This window comes from Ctenopharyngodon idella, chromosome 15 (assembly GCF_019924925.1).
Source record: "Ctenopharyngodon idella isolate HZGC_01 chromosome 15, HZGC01, whole genome shotgun sequence".
Taxonomy (NCBI): Eukaryota; Metazoa; Chordata; class Actinopteri; order Cypriniformes; family Xenocyprididae; genus Ctenopharyngodon; species Ctenopharyngodon idella.
Genome location: NC_067234.1, coordinates 25092109 through 25109222, shown reverse-complemented (window position 1 = coordinate 25109222; position 17114 = coordinate 25092109). Strand labels below are relative to the sequence as shown.

General features: G+C 34.9%; 1 protein-coding gene across 1 annotated transcript; it reads left to right on the top strand.

The window, feature by feature from the left end:
• The first annotated feature begins 2235 nt into the window (after positions 1-2235).
• On the top strand, positions 2236-16679 carry gucy2f (guanylate cyclase 2F, retinal). The gene is made up of 18 exons (XM_051862240.1): positions 2236-4344; positions 7030-7331; positions 7419-7773; positions 8434-8518; positions 8619-8715; positions 8821-8949; positions 9510-9590; positions 9681-9857; positions 9998-10154; positions 10270-10419; positions 10530-10678; positions 12079-12242; positions 12366-12558; positions 14684-14858; positions 15030-15128; positions 15222-15316; positions 15833-15918; positions 16516-16679. Exons 1-18 carry the CDS (start codon positions 3609-3611, stop codon positions 16598-16600), a joined length of 3315 nt encoding a protein of 1104 aa, XP_051718200.1. The 5' UTR covers positions 2236-3608; the 3' UTR covers positions 16601-16679.
• The last annotated feature ends 435 nt before the right edge of the window (positions 16680-17114 follow it).

Sequence of the window (17114 nt, the reverse complement as noted above, 5' to 3'; positions counted from 1 at the left end):
CATCAGAAAGAAGAAAGTCATATACACCTAGGATGGCTTGAGGGTGAGTAAAGCTTGGGGTCATTTTCATTTGAAAGTGAACTAATCCTTCTTTATCAGCATTGATGGTTCCATGAAGAACTTTTCACATCTGTGGAACCTTTCCATTGCACAAAAAGTTCTTTAGATTATTAAAATGTTCTTTTTAGGAACTGTTTACTGAAAGTTTCTTTGGAGAACCAAAAATGGTTATGGCATTGCTGTGAAAACCCACTTTTGAAACCTATGTAATGTTTTGAATTTAAGGAATAAAAAAGCTTGATGCTTGTTCATGTGGATTTAGGTCACGAAAACATCTATTTACTTGTTGGAATTCTTAACAAAGCTTCTTATGGGGTTTTTTTTTTCTGCTCTTTGCAGAGTTTCTAAACAAAATTATGAAGAAGAAGTGAAACTAAAGATTAAAGAGAAGGAGCGCAAGAGGAAGGAAATGAAGAGGACAACAGTGATTATACAAGAACAGGAACTGTAGTAAAGTTTTATAAAACATGAACTTACAATCAAGCTGTAATCTAGGTAATTTTTTTTCATCCACTAGATGGCAGTACAATAAAACAAAAACTATTGTCTTTGAGAAGCCCTCATTTCAATGAAAGAAAAACAGTAATTTTAGTTATATTCACAAATATTATATATTGTAACACAAATATTAGAAAGTAGTATGTGAAATGCATCTTCAACAGTGGTTAGGTAATTAATTATGTCAACCTAGCCAGCCCTATTAAAATCTATACAGATATATCAATACAAACAGTAATGTTTTAAAGGCCAAGACCCTTTGGTTTGTTTCCTTCAGAGACGTGCTGCAGATTGCTGTATTATTACCTGTGAGTGCTTTGGGTTGTGGTTGCTGAGTTTGCATCCTCTGTTTCTAGTTGTAGGGCAGAGGTGTCAAGGTGCAACTTTTAAGAAGCTCAGAGGCTTATTGGATATGGGTCAGCACATCTCTCTCGCCCTCCTCCCTTTCCCTCTCTCATTCTCACTGCACAAATCACCAGAAAATCTCTACAGTAACCCGAAGGCAAACGTACACAGGCCTACATCGATGCCCAGGTGTATTAAGCTCCTCAAGCAAATCAGAAATCCCAAAAGTCACATGATCAATCAGAAAGTCAAGACTTAATGCAACGTTGCACAGCAAATGTTTCTCCTATGTGAAACAATGAAGAACAGTAAAACAGCTTTTGTTCCGTAAATGTTTATCTTTACCTGAGCTCGTATATCTTTGTAAACTATAAACACTGTGCTAATAGTCTAAATGAGCTCAGAGAGACCTCAGACGTGTTCTCAAAACACAAGGTTTAACTGACGCAGGCAAATGTAAGAGAACTCTAGGGATCGTCCAAGGGAGCGCCCTTCGTTAACTTTAATTATACCCAATACACCTTGTGCAAATTCAATTGAAGTGGGCCTATCACAACTACACCAAACAAATGCTTAATTACACTGCATAAACGCTCATGTGCTACGGGGTCTCCATGGCGAGGTGGAAAAGGGCTGCTTGCTCAGCCTTAAATATAAAAGACGAGAGCTTAAAACGTAAATAAAATACTATTTAAAACCTTGTTTTTTTCTTCTTGAATCAAAAGTTATTTTGGTGTGTTTGTGTAGCTTTAATTGTCTGGAAATTGTAATTCTTGAACAAAGAAATAGTAGTTTGGCATAAAGTTTTATGTTTGTTTCTTTAAAAAATGAGCAATAAAGCTTTATAAATATTTGAAGCTTTTGTCTGCAAAATCAAGCCAATCATTGTCGTCATGTGACCACAAAAAAATGGAGAGGACCCATTTAGACTCTCAACAAGTGCTGAGTTCAGGTCAAAAGAGTAACCCTAAGCAAACTTATTCATAGTTATGGTATTCATTAATAATAATAGACATGTTTTTAATAATAAAACATTTTTGAAAACGTATTTGAACACATTTTACATAGTTTTGAATTAGGCCTATACAATTAGTATTGCTTTTTGTTGTTATTCACATAATTTCAAAAATCTTTACACTTACATTAGTTTTTAAACTATGTCTTCCTTCTATCACCAACATTTAAAAAAAAAATGAATATAAAACAAAATTTATGATGTTGAAAATCACAGCAGTATGGCGTTACATGATTGGTTCAGTGCATATAATTATTCTTATTGGCGCATCTTAATGTCTTTAACGTCTTTAATGCTTGTGATGACTGTAATAATGTGCATGAACAATATTTTATTTGGCCTCAATTTGTTTTAAAAAGTAACTAATTGATTTCATGGCAAGCTCAGTCAGTAAAGGTGGGTCTGAAGCGTTAACGTATGTCTGCAATCCTCTTATTTTGTCCCTGACCAAGTATGGATTAGATTCATCCGCGGGTCACTTTCAAAGGACTTTCATTGAATAGAGAAACATCTAGGCCTCTTGATATTTTCAAGGAGATTTATTTGAAACGTTTATCGCTTTTTATTTTATTTTATACTATAAAATGTATTTGTTGTTTTTTAAAATCGTCAAGGATTCCAGTAACCTGCGATATAACGAAGCTAAGGTAAATAATTTAGCCCAAATCGACAACACCATCGAGATTTTTTGTACAGCAATAACAGTGAAGTTGGAAAATGTTACTGAAAGTTAGGTGTGAATTGTGAAGGTGCAGAAGAACACCTTTATTGATGACTGCAGGCATTAAGTAGCTCTCCAGGGTGCTTAAGTTGAATCTCCCAACGCCACTGACGAGCCTCATCAAACTGTTGTTTGTGAGCTGAGACCTACTCACATTTATTTATGCCCACGGAACGACTGATGCTGGAAAACCTTGGTAAAAGATGACCGTGTAACTCTATGAAGGATATAAATCTACCTTATGAAAGAAACCACTGGAAGAGAAAGGTAAAACTTTATGGAAATGTTTTCGTGCATCAAGAGGCCCATATGAATAATGGTAAGTTCAATTTCTAAATTATGTTTTATTTAGTAATGTGTCAGTTTGTACACTTGCATAAATATAAGTACGGATAAATTTGCAATTCAATTTTATTTTTTGCATTTCTAGTGTATGAAGCTAGACAAAAAACAAAACAAAAAAAAACAAAAAAAAAACAATAAAATAATAACCGAAGATAACTATGTAAAACATGTTTTTATGCCAGATCAACATTCCTTGTCGAAAATTTGTCGAAAACATTCTATACTACTATGTTCTAAACGTTTAGAGTTTCAACTCGATTTTCTTCATCAGTGACTTAATTGCATTTAAAGTGGACAAATTAACTTCAGGTCACTTCAGGTAGCAAATTTGGCTTTGATTTTATTTGAAAAACTTTAACTCAAGTTTTCAATTTTAGTGAATTGAAATGTTTACATTGTGTAGAAAACATACTGCCTAGCTATATAACAGATAAGTCTCTATCTATCTATCTATCTATCTCTGTCTCTCTCTCTCTCTATATATATATATATATATATAATTGAATGTTTGGCCTTATAAATTATGCTGAAAGTGTGTCATGACTTCAGTTCATATGTAATCTGCTGTTTTCCAGGTGTCTCTTTGTGACGTCCAGCTCTCATAACGGCTTCTAAAGGAGGACAATGCGACATATTCACCTCCCATTTGGAGGTGCTTTATGGGAGTTATCCAGTTACCCCTGCTGCCCCATCCTCAGGAGCCTCTCGACGCTTCCATTTTACAGCATTACACTATGGATCATTCTTGGTGTGTTGACATTCCCATGCTGTGTCCAATGCCTGATTTTCAAAGTAGGAGTCTTGGGGCCTTGGAACTGTGACCCTTATTACTCAAAAGCACTTCCTGCCATTGCGTCCAGACTGGCTGTTGGCCGCATAAATGAGGATTTTAGTTTAGACCTGGGCTGTACAATGGACTTTGTCATCCTTCAAGAAGCTTGCGAGACATCAAAAGCGTTGACCTCGTTTGTACAATATGAAAACGTTGCTGATGTATTTGTAGGCCCTACAAATCCAGGATACTGCAATGCCGCTTCTCTCATGGGCAAGAATTGGGACAAGTCTATATTTTCATGGGCGTGCATTAACTATGAGTTAGACCGGGTCCAGGGCTACCCAACATTTGCCCGAACTTTACCATCTCCGACGCGGGTGCTTTTCAACGTGCTTAGGTATTTCAGCTGGGCTAACATAGCCATCGTGTCTTCTAATGAGGATATATGGATCGACACGGCTGCCAAATTGGCTAGTGCTCTCAGAAACCAGGGCCTTCCTGTTGGCATCGTTGCGTCCATGGGGAATAATGACACTACGTTGGAGAACACGTTGATGAGCATTCAAAACGCAGGGGAGATAAAAGGTAAAGTGTTTTGGACACACAGATTTGCAGTGTCAGCATAAACATTCATTTTAAGGGAGGAGAGGACAAGGCTATTTTTCCACAATTTTTACACTGATTTCTCAAGTTTTTTTGTGTTTGTGTAGACATAAACCTTAAAGACTTTTTAAGATGACAATTTTAAGCACTAAAACAGTAATATAACATTGTTTTTACAAACCATTGTTTTAACCAATAAATATTGTGATTAATAAAAAGGATACATGTAACATTTAAAACATGACAACTCTTCCTTGTCATTATATACATTGTTATTATATAATATTGTTATTATATATATATACAGTCAAACCAAAAATTATTCAGACACTAGATATAATTTTTTTATATGTTTTTTTTACTAGTGGGTGCAGGACACTATAGTTCATTTATGTAAGTGAGGATAGCAAAATAAAGTAAACTGTGAAATATTATACCCAAAAATTCTTCATACAGTGGACTACCAATAAAATTGATAAAAATTTGGAACCAAAAATTATTCAGACACTTTGACGTGACCATGTTTTGCTTAAGTGTTAACTCTGAGACCTTGTCATATTTTATTGCCATTTTTTTAAACTATAGTGAATAAACTGTAATAATGAATGAAAAGTTCAAGGTGTCTGAATAAATTTTGGTTTGACTGTATATATATATATATAGTGCTGGGTAGATTACTTACAAATTGTAATCAGTTACTGTTTCCAAATTACATGACAAAAATTGTAGTAATCCATTACATTACTTATTTAAGGTAATGCAATCTGACTACTTTTTGATTACTTTTAAATTACTTTTGATCTAACTTGGTTATCACATTGATTTGAATAGGATAATCTTCTACCATATTGATATAAAAATACAAAGAGAAAGAAAATATATTTCATTCTTTGCTATCAACAACGTGAAGTGCATTAAATATTACGTCAGGGTTTCCCACACTGGGGTTCGTGATGAAACTGCAGGGGGGTTGTGAGTTTAATAAAAAAAAAAAGCTATTAATTTAATCATAAAACTTTAAAATTAAATAATTTAAAAATAAAAACAATCAAAATAAAATGCTAAAATACTAAAAAAAGATTAAATATTTGCATGTCATGTGACCATTATTTTTATTATTTACCTATTATTTTTATTATTATTGACTTAATTTTATTATTGACCTAACATTAACTTAAAATCTCAGTGAGTACTTCAAGTAAATATATTAGGTCAAAGACATTCAGCTGACAAAAAAGTTGGGGAACCCCTGCATTGCATGTAAATATGAAATGTCATGAATTTACAATTTAATATGTTTGAAAGACAAAAGCCTTCCAGAGACAGTAATACATGGTCAAATGACTCACTAAGTGATAATTCAATAATAAGAATGTGTTCATCAGGAGCTGACTAGATATGTAATGTTGATTAATGATTTCTGTATCTAGTGATCAAACGCTGTGTGGGTCTCAGTTTACAGTGATCAGCTCGTGACTAGTGGCCGGTCTGTGTAATTCCACAAACATGGAAGACATTCTGAACGCGTATAAGCAGTAAGCTTTTTTTTCAGAAATAGTAGGGAGAATCAATGAAATATGAATAATTTAATGCCATTGTGAGAATAACGTAATCATTTAATCAATAAAAAAGTAACTGTAGTCTGATTACGAGTATTTTAAAATGTAATGTAATCTAATTACAAGTACTTATTTTTTGGAATCTGATTACGTAATCCAGATTACATGTAATCTGTTACTACCAGCACTGTATATATAATTATATACAGTATACAGTATATATATATATATATAATTCTTTTAAAATGATAACTTTGCTTGAATGTGTGTCAGTGTGGTTTAAGCATTTGTATACGTAATTGGAGCAAAAATTATTTTAAATTAAAAGAAAGAACTGTGTTTGAAACCAACATACAAATCACTGCTTACAAAAAAACAAGCATAGTTGTAATTGGACTTTTCACTTAAAATCCTATAGGTAATGAAATACAGCTCCTGTGACAACTTGCCCCGGTGTTCCCTATCACTGTAAAGCATTTTCAGCTGGTTAAACTTAGAAATGAAAGTTCACCAGCTGCCTTAAAACTGTGAGTTAACTCAACTTGAAGATAACCTTTGTTTCAACTCAAAAATAGTCAAGACAACACATTACTTTAATTTAAAAATTAAACTTAAAGTAATGCATTGTCTTGACTATTTGTAAGTTGAAACAAAGGTTATCTTCAAGTTGAGTTAACTTATGTTTAGTTTTAAGGCAGCAGGTGAACTTTCATTTCTAAGTTTAACCAGCTGAAAACATAAAGTTTATTCATCTCTCATCACTTTCACTTTCTTTTGATAGAATGGTCAGAAGGAGGTTTATCTTTAACAAAAAAACAAAACAAACAATAAAAACCTGCATTTATGTATACCTGTGTAAATGCATACACTACATTTCTCACTCAATTAAAGATATTTATGTGAAATGAATGTATGTAAAATTTTCCAGTGCACACTGACTGAAGGTTTGTCTTCAATTGTCACACTACAAGTTTCTGATCATGACCCTTTTTGAATTTAAAATAAAGTATTTTTATATTAAGATACAACCTACTGTTTAGACTGTATATAAATCCTAATTGCTTTTAAAATTCTACATGAATTTATTCAATTTTCATGTGTGTTTCAGTTATCATTATGTGCATGCATTCAGCGCTCATTGGAGGAGAGCAACAAACTTCTTTCCTGATGAAGGCCTATGACATGGGATTGACAAATGGTCGATATGTGTTTATACCGTACGACACGCTCCTGTACAGCCTACCCTACACCAACACAACCTACTTCCCACTGCAAAACAACACCAAACTGCGCAAAGCCTATGACGCTGTGCTCACCATCACTGTGGAGTCTGAACTGATGTCATTCAGCGAAGCGTTCAATATGGCCAAACGACTTGGAGAACTGATAGTGTCACAAGAGCCAGACCAGGTGTGGATGGTGCACTTTGACACATTTATGAATCTTATTTGTACACTCATATAAAACCTTTGATTAAAACATTCTGCTACATTTCAGGTTTCTCCGCTCTTTGGTACAATCTACAACAGTTTGTACCTCTTTGCTAAGTCCATGCACAATGCCAGAAGAGCAGGTAAGTGGTTCTCCGGGTCCAACCTGGCCTTCTTCATGAGGAACGTCACATTTTCCGGGTTCAATCAGAATATCCGCACAGACTCCCAAGGGAACGGGCAGACCAACTACGTGATCTTGGACACTGATGGCTGGGGAACTCAACTGTATCGCTGTTTTCAAGTAGACCTGACTTTGGACATGGTGTTGTTTGCCGGCAAGTCCATTCATTTCCCAGCAGGTTCACCTCCACCGTCAGACTCCAGCTGCTGGTTTGACCCCAATGCCATCTGCACAGGAGGTACAACAGACACACACAAAATCTAATACATTTTGCACAGTTTTGTATAATGAAAAACAGATATTTGATTTTTAATGGTCTAATTATTTCAGCTTAAAAGTCACACGCTTTTCTCTCAGCTTGTATATGTTGTCATAGTTACATTAGCAGTTGTGTATAAGGCTTTTTAAGCAAATTGTAATTTTTATGCTCAATATATTTGGTAAATGATCAACATTAAAAACTAATTATTATTATTATTCGAAGTCAAATAATTCTAAGAAATATTTAGTATTTTATGCTAAAAATATTGTTTTTTTGCGAATTATCGATATTAAACATTGTTGTTATTATTCAAAGTCAAATTATTTTAAGAAATTAAATTATTTTTAATTTTTTTAAATTAAATTAGCAGCTATATTCAAGTGTTTTAAACAGCAAACTGGTATTTTTATGCTCAGTATTGTTTATTAAATGATCAATGTTATTATTATTACTATAATTATTATTCAAAGCCAAATAATTTTAAGGAATAATTAAGAATTCTCCTTTTTACTTGCAATCAATGACATTGTTGTTTTTATATGACCACTGTTAACTGATGCATATCGTTTTATACAGTATATATTTGTAACTTATATGCTATGTGTTTGTCAGCTAATTCATTCTTTTGTGTTTTAGGTGTGGAAATAATATACGTCATCATAGCGTTTGTGATTGTCTTCATTATAGTGCTTGGTTGTATTGGCCTAACTCTCTTCATAAGGTAATTTTGCTGTGATTTTGATATAACCTATGATTTATTTAATTTTATGAATATATACAAGGTACAAGAAGTTGTGCCTGATCTTGTCTGATCTTTGTAGGAGGCGAATCCAACAAATCCAGCTGATTAAAGGGCCCAACAGAATCCTGCTTACGCTTGAGGACCTGACCTTCATCAACCCGCAGCTGAGCAGGAGGGTATGCGTCATCTTACCAGCTGATTTCCATAAACATTAAGCTCTTTTTTTTGTTGAAAATGTTATATTATATTTTCTATATTTAATATGTACTCTTTGCTCACAGAAAATCACCCTTGAGGATCTTGAGGATTCAAAAAGTTACATTGAGGAGAAGAGCACAGGTGATCTGTCCCGCTCTGTGAATAGCATGGCAACGGCAACACATGAAAATTCAAACGTGGCTGTCTATGAGGTGACTTTATGTGTCATTTTATTTTATTTATTGAACATACCATGTCTTTTCAACTTTCAGCTCAAACAGTAGAGATTGGTGCTAGCAATGCGAAGGTCAAGGGTTCAATTACCAGGGAAAGAAGGAAATGATAAAATGTTAATGTATGTTAAGCACCTTAAAGGGATAGTTCACCCAAAAATAAAAAATTCTGTCATCATTTACTCCCCCTCAAGTTGTATTAATTTCTTCGTTCTGTTAAACACAAATGAAGATATTTTTAGATATTTTTGTTGGTAACAGTTTCTGGTCCACATTGACTTCCATGTTTTGTTTTGTTTCATACTATGGAAGTCAATGTGGACCAGCAACGATTTGGATTCCCCAATCTTCAAATTAAAATATCTTTTATTGTGTTCAACAGAACAAAGAAACTCATACAGGTTTATAACAACTTGAGGGTGAGTAAATAATGACAGAATTTTTATTTTTTTGGTGAACTATCTCTTTAAATGAAATGTAAGTCGCATTGGATAAAACTGTCTGCCAAATTTTAATGTGAGTCATTTTGATCTTTGCAGGGCGACTGGGTGTGGCTAAAAAAGTTTAAGGAGGGACATTTCAAGGAGGTTAAACAGAGCACCACTAAGATTTTCACCAAGGTATTCGCTCTAAACCTTTAATTTAAAACAAACAGTTTGGTATGAGCTTGTTCTTTGAGAGACAGTTCCTATCATATTTATAATTCCCAGATGAAGGACCTACGGAATGAAAATGTCAATCCGTTTTTGGGGTTTTTCACTGATTGTGATATGTTTGCCATCGTCACTGAACACTGTTCTCGGGGGAGTCTACATGACCTCCTTCGAAATGAAGATGTCAAACTGGACTGGATGTTTAAATCCTCCTTATTGCTGGATCTCATCAAGGTACTTTTGAATGATATGATGAATATTATTGTGAACTTCTAATAATCTCCAGATCATTTTCAAATCCATTCTGCACTTCCTATATAATATCTGTCTTTGTCGGCATTATAATCTGATGGTTTGCGTTACCCATCCAATAGGGCATGAAATATCTTCACCACAGGGAATTTCCTCACGGGCGCCTGAAGTCTCATAATTGCGTAGTTGATGGACGTTTTGTCTTAAAGATCACTGATTATGGTTACAATGAGATTCTTGAGACCCAGAAAGCTCCAAAGGAGACCCCACCTCCAGAGGGTATGGGTATTTATTTTAAAAATCTTGTTTATTTACAATGCAAATCTCGCTTTTATTCCATCTAATTCTCTGATATTGAAAAAAAGACATAATAAAGCAATTCATTGTCTTTCAGATCAATTTTGGACAGCTCCTGAACTTCTCAGAGATCCTGAAAGTCCACGGAAAGGAACTTTTAAAGGAGATGTGTACAGCTTTGCGATTATACTTCAAGAAGTAGTTGTCAGAGGAGCGCCGTACTGTATGCTCGGCTTGTCTCCTGAAGGTTGGTTGTAAATTAATTGTACTTAATCTAGTTGTTTTTACAGTATTAGTTTGATGAACCGGTAAACAGGCTGTGATAACAGGACAGTGACATGTTTATTGTATCAACAGAGATAATAAGGAAGGTGAAGAAACCTCCTCCTATGTGCAGGCCCACTGTAGCTCCAGATCAAGCTCCACTGGAATGCATCCAGTTAATGAAGCAGTGTTGGAGTGAACAGCCTGATAGAAGGCCTCCTTTTGATCAGATATTTGATCAGGTGAGCTTTTGACTACAAAAGATTTCTATTTCAAATAAATGCAGTTCTTGTGAACTATTCATCAAAAAATCCTGAAAAAATGTTTCACGGGTTTCCACAAAAACATTAAGCAGCATAATAAGAAATGTGTCTTCAGCACCAAATCAGCATATTACAATAATTTCTGAAGGATCATGTGACACTGAAGACTGGAGTAATGATGCTCAAAGTTCAGCTTTGCCATCACAGGAATTTTAAAACAGAACAGTTAATAATTAAAAGATTAGTCCACTTTCAAATAAAAATTTCCTGATAATTTACTCACCCCCATGTCATCCAAGATGTCCATGTCCTTCTTTCTTCAGTCGAAAAGAAATTAAGGTTTTTGATGAAAACATTTCAGGATTGTTTTCCATATAGTGGACTTCAATGGTCTTCAAACGGTTGAAGGTCAAAATTACAGTTTCAGTGCGGCTTCAAAGGGCTTTAAACGATACCAGATGAGGAATAAGGGTCTTATCTAGCGAAACGATTGGTCATTTTTGGAAAAAAAATGTAAATGTATATGCTTTATATAAACAAATGATTGCCTTCCAAGTGCTTCCGCCAAAACTGTACTTTCGTATTCTTCAAAAAGCTTACGCTGTATGTCCTACGCCTTCCCTATTCTACTTACAAAACGAACGCGGTGCCAGTTCTGTTTTTTCCGTAAGTTGAATAGGGAAGGCATAGGACATTTAGCGTAAGCTTTTTGAAGAATACGGAATCACGTTCTGGTGGAAGCACTTGTGATGCGATGATTTGTGCCTATAAAGCATATACATTTTGATTTTTTTTTAGAAAATGACCGATCGTTTCTCTAGATAAGACCCTTATTCCTTGTCTGGTATCGTTTAAAGCCCTTTGAAGCTGCACTGAAACTGTAATTTTGACCTTCAACCGTTTGGAGACCATTGAAGTCCACTACAAGGAGAATAATCCTGGAATGTTTTCATTAAAAACCTAAATTTCTTTTCGACTGAAGAAAGAAGGACATGGACATCTTGGATGACATGGGGGTGAGTAAATTATTAGGACATTTTTATTTGAAAGTGAACTATTCCTTTAAATAATAATAATATTTTTAAAACATTGGTGTTTTTACTGTATTTTTGTATATTTAGCATAAGAGACTTCTTTCAAAAACATTTTGAAAAAATCTTTCAAACCCCAAACATTTGAATGGTATATTTTATTTCTAATATGACAACATGCATCTCACTGGATAGCACTGTTTCCAAATTTCATGAGTATTACAAATGAATACACTTTAATTAAAGTTTCTTGCCAGGTCTAAAAGACAACTATATTACTTTAATGATCTAATGCTTTTTTCACTCACAAATATTCACTCATAACGCTTTTTTATTTTCTGTTCTCAGTTCAAGCTCATCAACAAGGGCAAAAAGACCAATATTATCGACTCCATGTTGCGTATGCTGGAGCAGTACTCGTCTAACCTGGAGGACCTGATCAGGGAAAGAACAGAAGAGCTGGAGGTAGAGAAACAGAGGACAGAGAAGCTTCTGGCTGAGATGCTTCCTCCGTGAGTGTTTTCATACACCAGCACACTCCTCACATACTTCATTTGATATTTCTCAAGTAAGACATGTTCCTCGATCAACATTGTTTCTATGTTAGATTAAACTTCTTTTCAATTTTCATTCAGTTCTGTGGCAGAAGCTCTGAAAACCGGTGCCTCTGTGGAGCCAGAGTACTTTGATCAAGTCACCATCTACTTCAGTGACATTGTAGGCTTCACTACCATCTCATCCCTTAGTGATCCAATTGAGGTTGTAGACCTGCTCAATGACCTTTACAGCCTATTTGATGCTGTGCTGGGCAGCCACGATGTCTACAAGGTAAGCTTGGATCAGGGTTATTATTATTACATTGTTATTACAATGTTATTACAGTTTTGTGGAAATTGCCGACAAATACCCGAAATCACATGAGTGACGATCGTATAGTGTGTATGAACAAAGACGCAAAGGGAAGGGAAAGTTCAGGGGAGGAGTCATAGACCTGCAACAGAACATCAGCAAGCATGGCTTCTGCAAGCAACCATTCTCTCCTTCATATTCTCCTTTTTTCTTTTTCGCTGCAAATCGGCGCACAGACAGCTTGGATCACAGGCTTCTTGCATGCATCATTTTATCAAGAAGAAAGTCTTGTGCGGGAACTCCTCTCTCACTCGTGATCTTATGTTGTTACGTTGTATCAACACAACAGCAACTAAATGCAGAGGTGTAAATTGTACCAGAAAACCATACTTGGGTAAACGTACAGATACCTTACAGTGAAAATGACAAGTTACAAGTCATCAATTACAAAACAACTTGAGTAAAAGTCTTAGGCCCGGTTTCACAGACAGGGCTTAGCCTAAGCCAGGATTAGGCCTTAGTTCAATTAGGATATTTAAGTATCTTTTATAAACGTACACTAGAAAAAAAACATTACTGGTGTACATCTTGTGACAAAACAATGGCACTGACATATTTTAAGATATGTCAGTATAAGTTGTTTTCAGTTAAAACAGCTCAAACATGCATTTTAGTCCAGGACTAGCTTAAGCCTTGTCTGTGAAACCGGGGGTTAGAGTATCTGATTTTAACAGTACTTAAGTATTTTACTCATATTGAATATAGGTTCAAAGACGCACTAGTCCTCAAAACTTGCCAGTGAAACACAAGAAAAGGTTGATTTGTGAGAAGAGCAATCATATTTATTTTCTATAATCAATATAAAACCAAACACTTAACTCTTAAGCATCTATAGACAATCAAGTCTCAGTTAAGCTCAAGTGCTCAAAAAGAGCTTAAGTAAATCAATATCCTTCAAAAATCTCTCCAATATAATAGATAAATAAAATAATGTTAAAGGGATAGTTCACCCAAAAATGAAACTTCTGTCATCATTTACTCACCCTCAGGTTGTTCCAAACCTGTATAAATTTCTTTGTTCTTTTGAACATAGAGGAAGATATTTTGAAGAATGTGGGAAACTGAACAATTCTGGGGCACCATTGACTTCCATAGTATTTTTTTTTCCTACAGTGGAAGTCAGTGGTGCCCCAAAGCGGCCTGGTTACAAACTTTTTTCAAAATATCTTCCTTTGTGTTCAGCAGAACAAAGAAATTCATACAGGTTTGGAACAATCCCTATCCCCTGAACTATCCCTTTAACATTATTTTATTTATCTATTATTTTGGAGAGATTTTTGAAGGATATTGATTTACTCACCCTCACTGAGGGTGAGTAAATGATGATAGAATTTTTTTATTTTTGGGTGAACTATCCCTTTAAGTAAAATTAAAAATCAAAGCCTTTATGCACTGGATGTGCCGTTTCGGTCTCATCGGCGGCTACAGTCATGTCCTCATCTCATATATAAAACACTACCGATTTACGACTACTTGCTAATGTACTTGCTTTCACGCAAGTAGCCTTGTTGACAAGTTTGGATGAGTAAGGGCAAAACACGCAAGATGTAGTACTTGCAGTGCCCTGTAGATGGCAATATTGCCATCTATTGTAGCAGAAATAAACTGCTGCAGAAAAAGTTAGGTGCCATGCAAAATGTAATGGGTAATTGCATTGCTCAGTACAAATGTAGTGGAGTAAAGAGTAAATTGATAATATCTTTGATACTACTACAGAGTAGCCAAAAAAATACTCAAGTACAGGAACTTTACACCTTTGACTAAATGGTACCCCAGACAGTTGTATAATGTAAGAACAGTGATCAGACGACTTTGAAAATGCCGTACAAAGTGTGTACTCAGCATAACTGAAACTAAAACTAACATCATTTTTGTTGCTCAAAATAAAATAAATGTTAACTGAAATTAAATTAAATATAAAAAACTTTAACTTGATGTACTAAAATAACTAAAACTGAAATAAAAACTGGCTTGTATGTCCAGGTCATCATGCAGAGCAGCAATCGATTTCTATGAAAAGCCATTTAACTCTTCTTTATCACAGGTTGAAACCATTGGAGATGCCTACATGGTGGCCTCCGGGCTGCCAAAGAGGAACGGCAACAAGCACGCAGCCGAGATCGCCAACATGTCCCTGAACATTCTCAGCTCCGTAGGCTCCTTCAAGATGCGGCACATGCCAGAAGTTCCGGTCAGGATACGGATCGGCATTCATTCAGGTTAACCTCTAAATCTCCAGCTGTTTTCATCCGATTAGTGGTAATGTTATGAAAAAGCTCTTGTAATGCTCATGTAATCTTTTTGACAGATTATATTTCATTGTCCAAATATGTAGTTCTGTCCCTCACAATATCGCATCCTTTATCTTATCGTGTTTCTTTTCTATCCAGGGCCATGTGTTGCTGGAGTCGTGGGTCTAACTATGCCTAGATACTGCCTTTTTGGAGACACAGTCAACACCGCCTCTCGTATGGAATCTACAGGGTTGCGTATGTTCCATTCAGATTTTTTTCTTTGCAGATGTGATATACTAACCTTGTACTGTCATGAGAAGATCTGTTAATAAACATTATTTCCATCAGCTTACAGAATTCATGTGAACATTAGTACAGTGAAGATTCTCCACTCACTGAACGATGGCTACAAAATAGAAGTTCGAGGAAAGACTGAGCTGAAGGTACTTAACCAAACGCTTTCTTTTAATATTCATAATTAATTAAATTATATTTGAACAAAAACATTTTTGGACATACACTACTGTTCTTAAGTATGGGGTCAGTACGATTTTCTTTTAAAGAAATTAATACTTTTATTCAGCAAGGATGCATTATATTGATCAAAAGTGACAGTAAAGACATTTTTAATCTAACAAAATATTTTTATTTCAAATAAATGCATTTTTTACTGTTTTCAAAATTGATGATGATAATAATAAAAAATGTTTCTTGAGCACCAGATCAGCATATTAGAATGATTTCTGAAGGATCATGTGACACTGAAGACTGGAGTAATGGTGCTGAAAATTCTAAATTTTAAATTGAAAATGTTAATTAATATTAATATTTAAATGTTATATAAATGTTACATAAATGTTAATTAATTAATATTTTTAATTGCTTTCAAGAACATTTAACTGCCCCCAAACTTTTAAATTTTTAAATGAATTTTATTAATATTATTATTTTTTTTTTAGGGGAAAGGCATTGAAGAGACATACTGGCTTGTTGGAAAATCTAATTTTACTAATCCTTTGCCAAAACCACCAGAGATCAAACCAGGGTAAGATTTTAATAATATACAACCATTTATTTTTTTCATATAAACATTTTTACAATATTTTAAATAAACTTAGCATTTAAAATATTGTAAACATATATACATTTATGTAAAGCAGTGCGGCCTTTTCATTATACTGCACTTTATTTTACTCTTTCCAAATAAATTACTGTACTTTCAGATTAATTTCTGTTCTTTAGAATAATTCTCTTTGTACTTATGAATGGGATACTATTTACGGATTGGATAATTGGATTTATGCATCAGGGAAGACAACCATGGTTTGAGACCTGAGGACATTGAGGCTTACAGGAGAAGGAAAGCTGAGAAAAAGGCATGAACCCGTAGCCAATTGCAAGGAGGTAGTACCTTGCATGCTGTGCTGTATTTGTCATGTGGTTAGGTTGACTTCTGGTGGGTTTGTGCCGTGATGATGGTGTTCATTGATTGTGCTGGACTAATTGCTTGTCCGTTGATTCATGCATGCTGTGTATTTTTACAGTTGTTGTGAAGTGCATCACTTACAACGTCCTAAAGTGAATCTTTAGTGCTGTCTGTCGTCATCATTTATAACTTTCTACATCAATTTTCATCTTTTAGAGATAACTGGCAAGACATGGTGACGGAGGAGGTCAAGTCAATATTTCGCAAGGCCAACAGACAAGTGGACAAGCCCAAAATCTGAGAGGCACAAGGAAGGATGTTAAAACTGACGAAGAAGGAAAGACACATGACAAGTTGCATGCGAGAGACACAAAGGACAATACGAGCATGTGTGTTTCACTGCAGCTTACAAAGACTACTTTAATAGGATTTATTGTCGTCTGTCTAATCCGACTCTGCCCAGCGCAGCAGAAACAACAGCGCTAATTAAATGGCAGCTGAGGAACAGGTAGTCAGTGAAAGTGTGTTTCTTTCCCAATGTCTAACCCTGTCACACTTGCTCTGTTTTGGCCACAGAGTGGTCCCATTTGCATCCCATACCAAAAGACGAGACCACGTTTGTTTGTTTTTTGTTTTTTAACAGAGGTTTCACATTTTGTGTTTTCACACATATGTTACTGTTGGCATGGGGGAGCTTTAATTGATTTTCTTTGATCTTCTCTAACCAAAAAAACAATGTAGTGACATAATGAGATTTGGTGAAGCTTAGGGGACATCTGTTGCTAAGACCAAATGCGATATTCTAGCGATGTTTA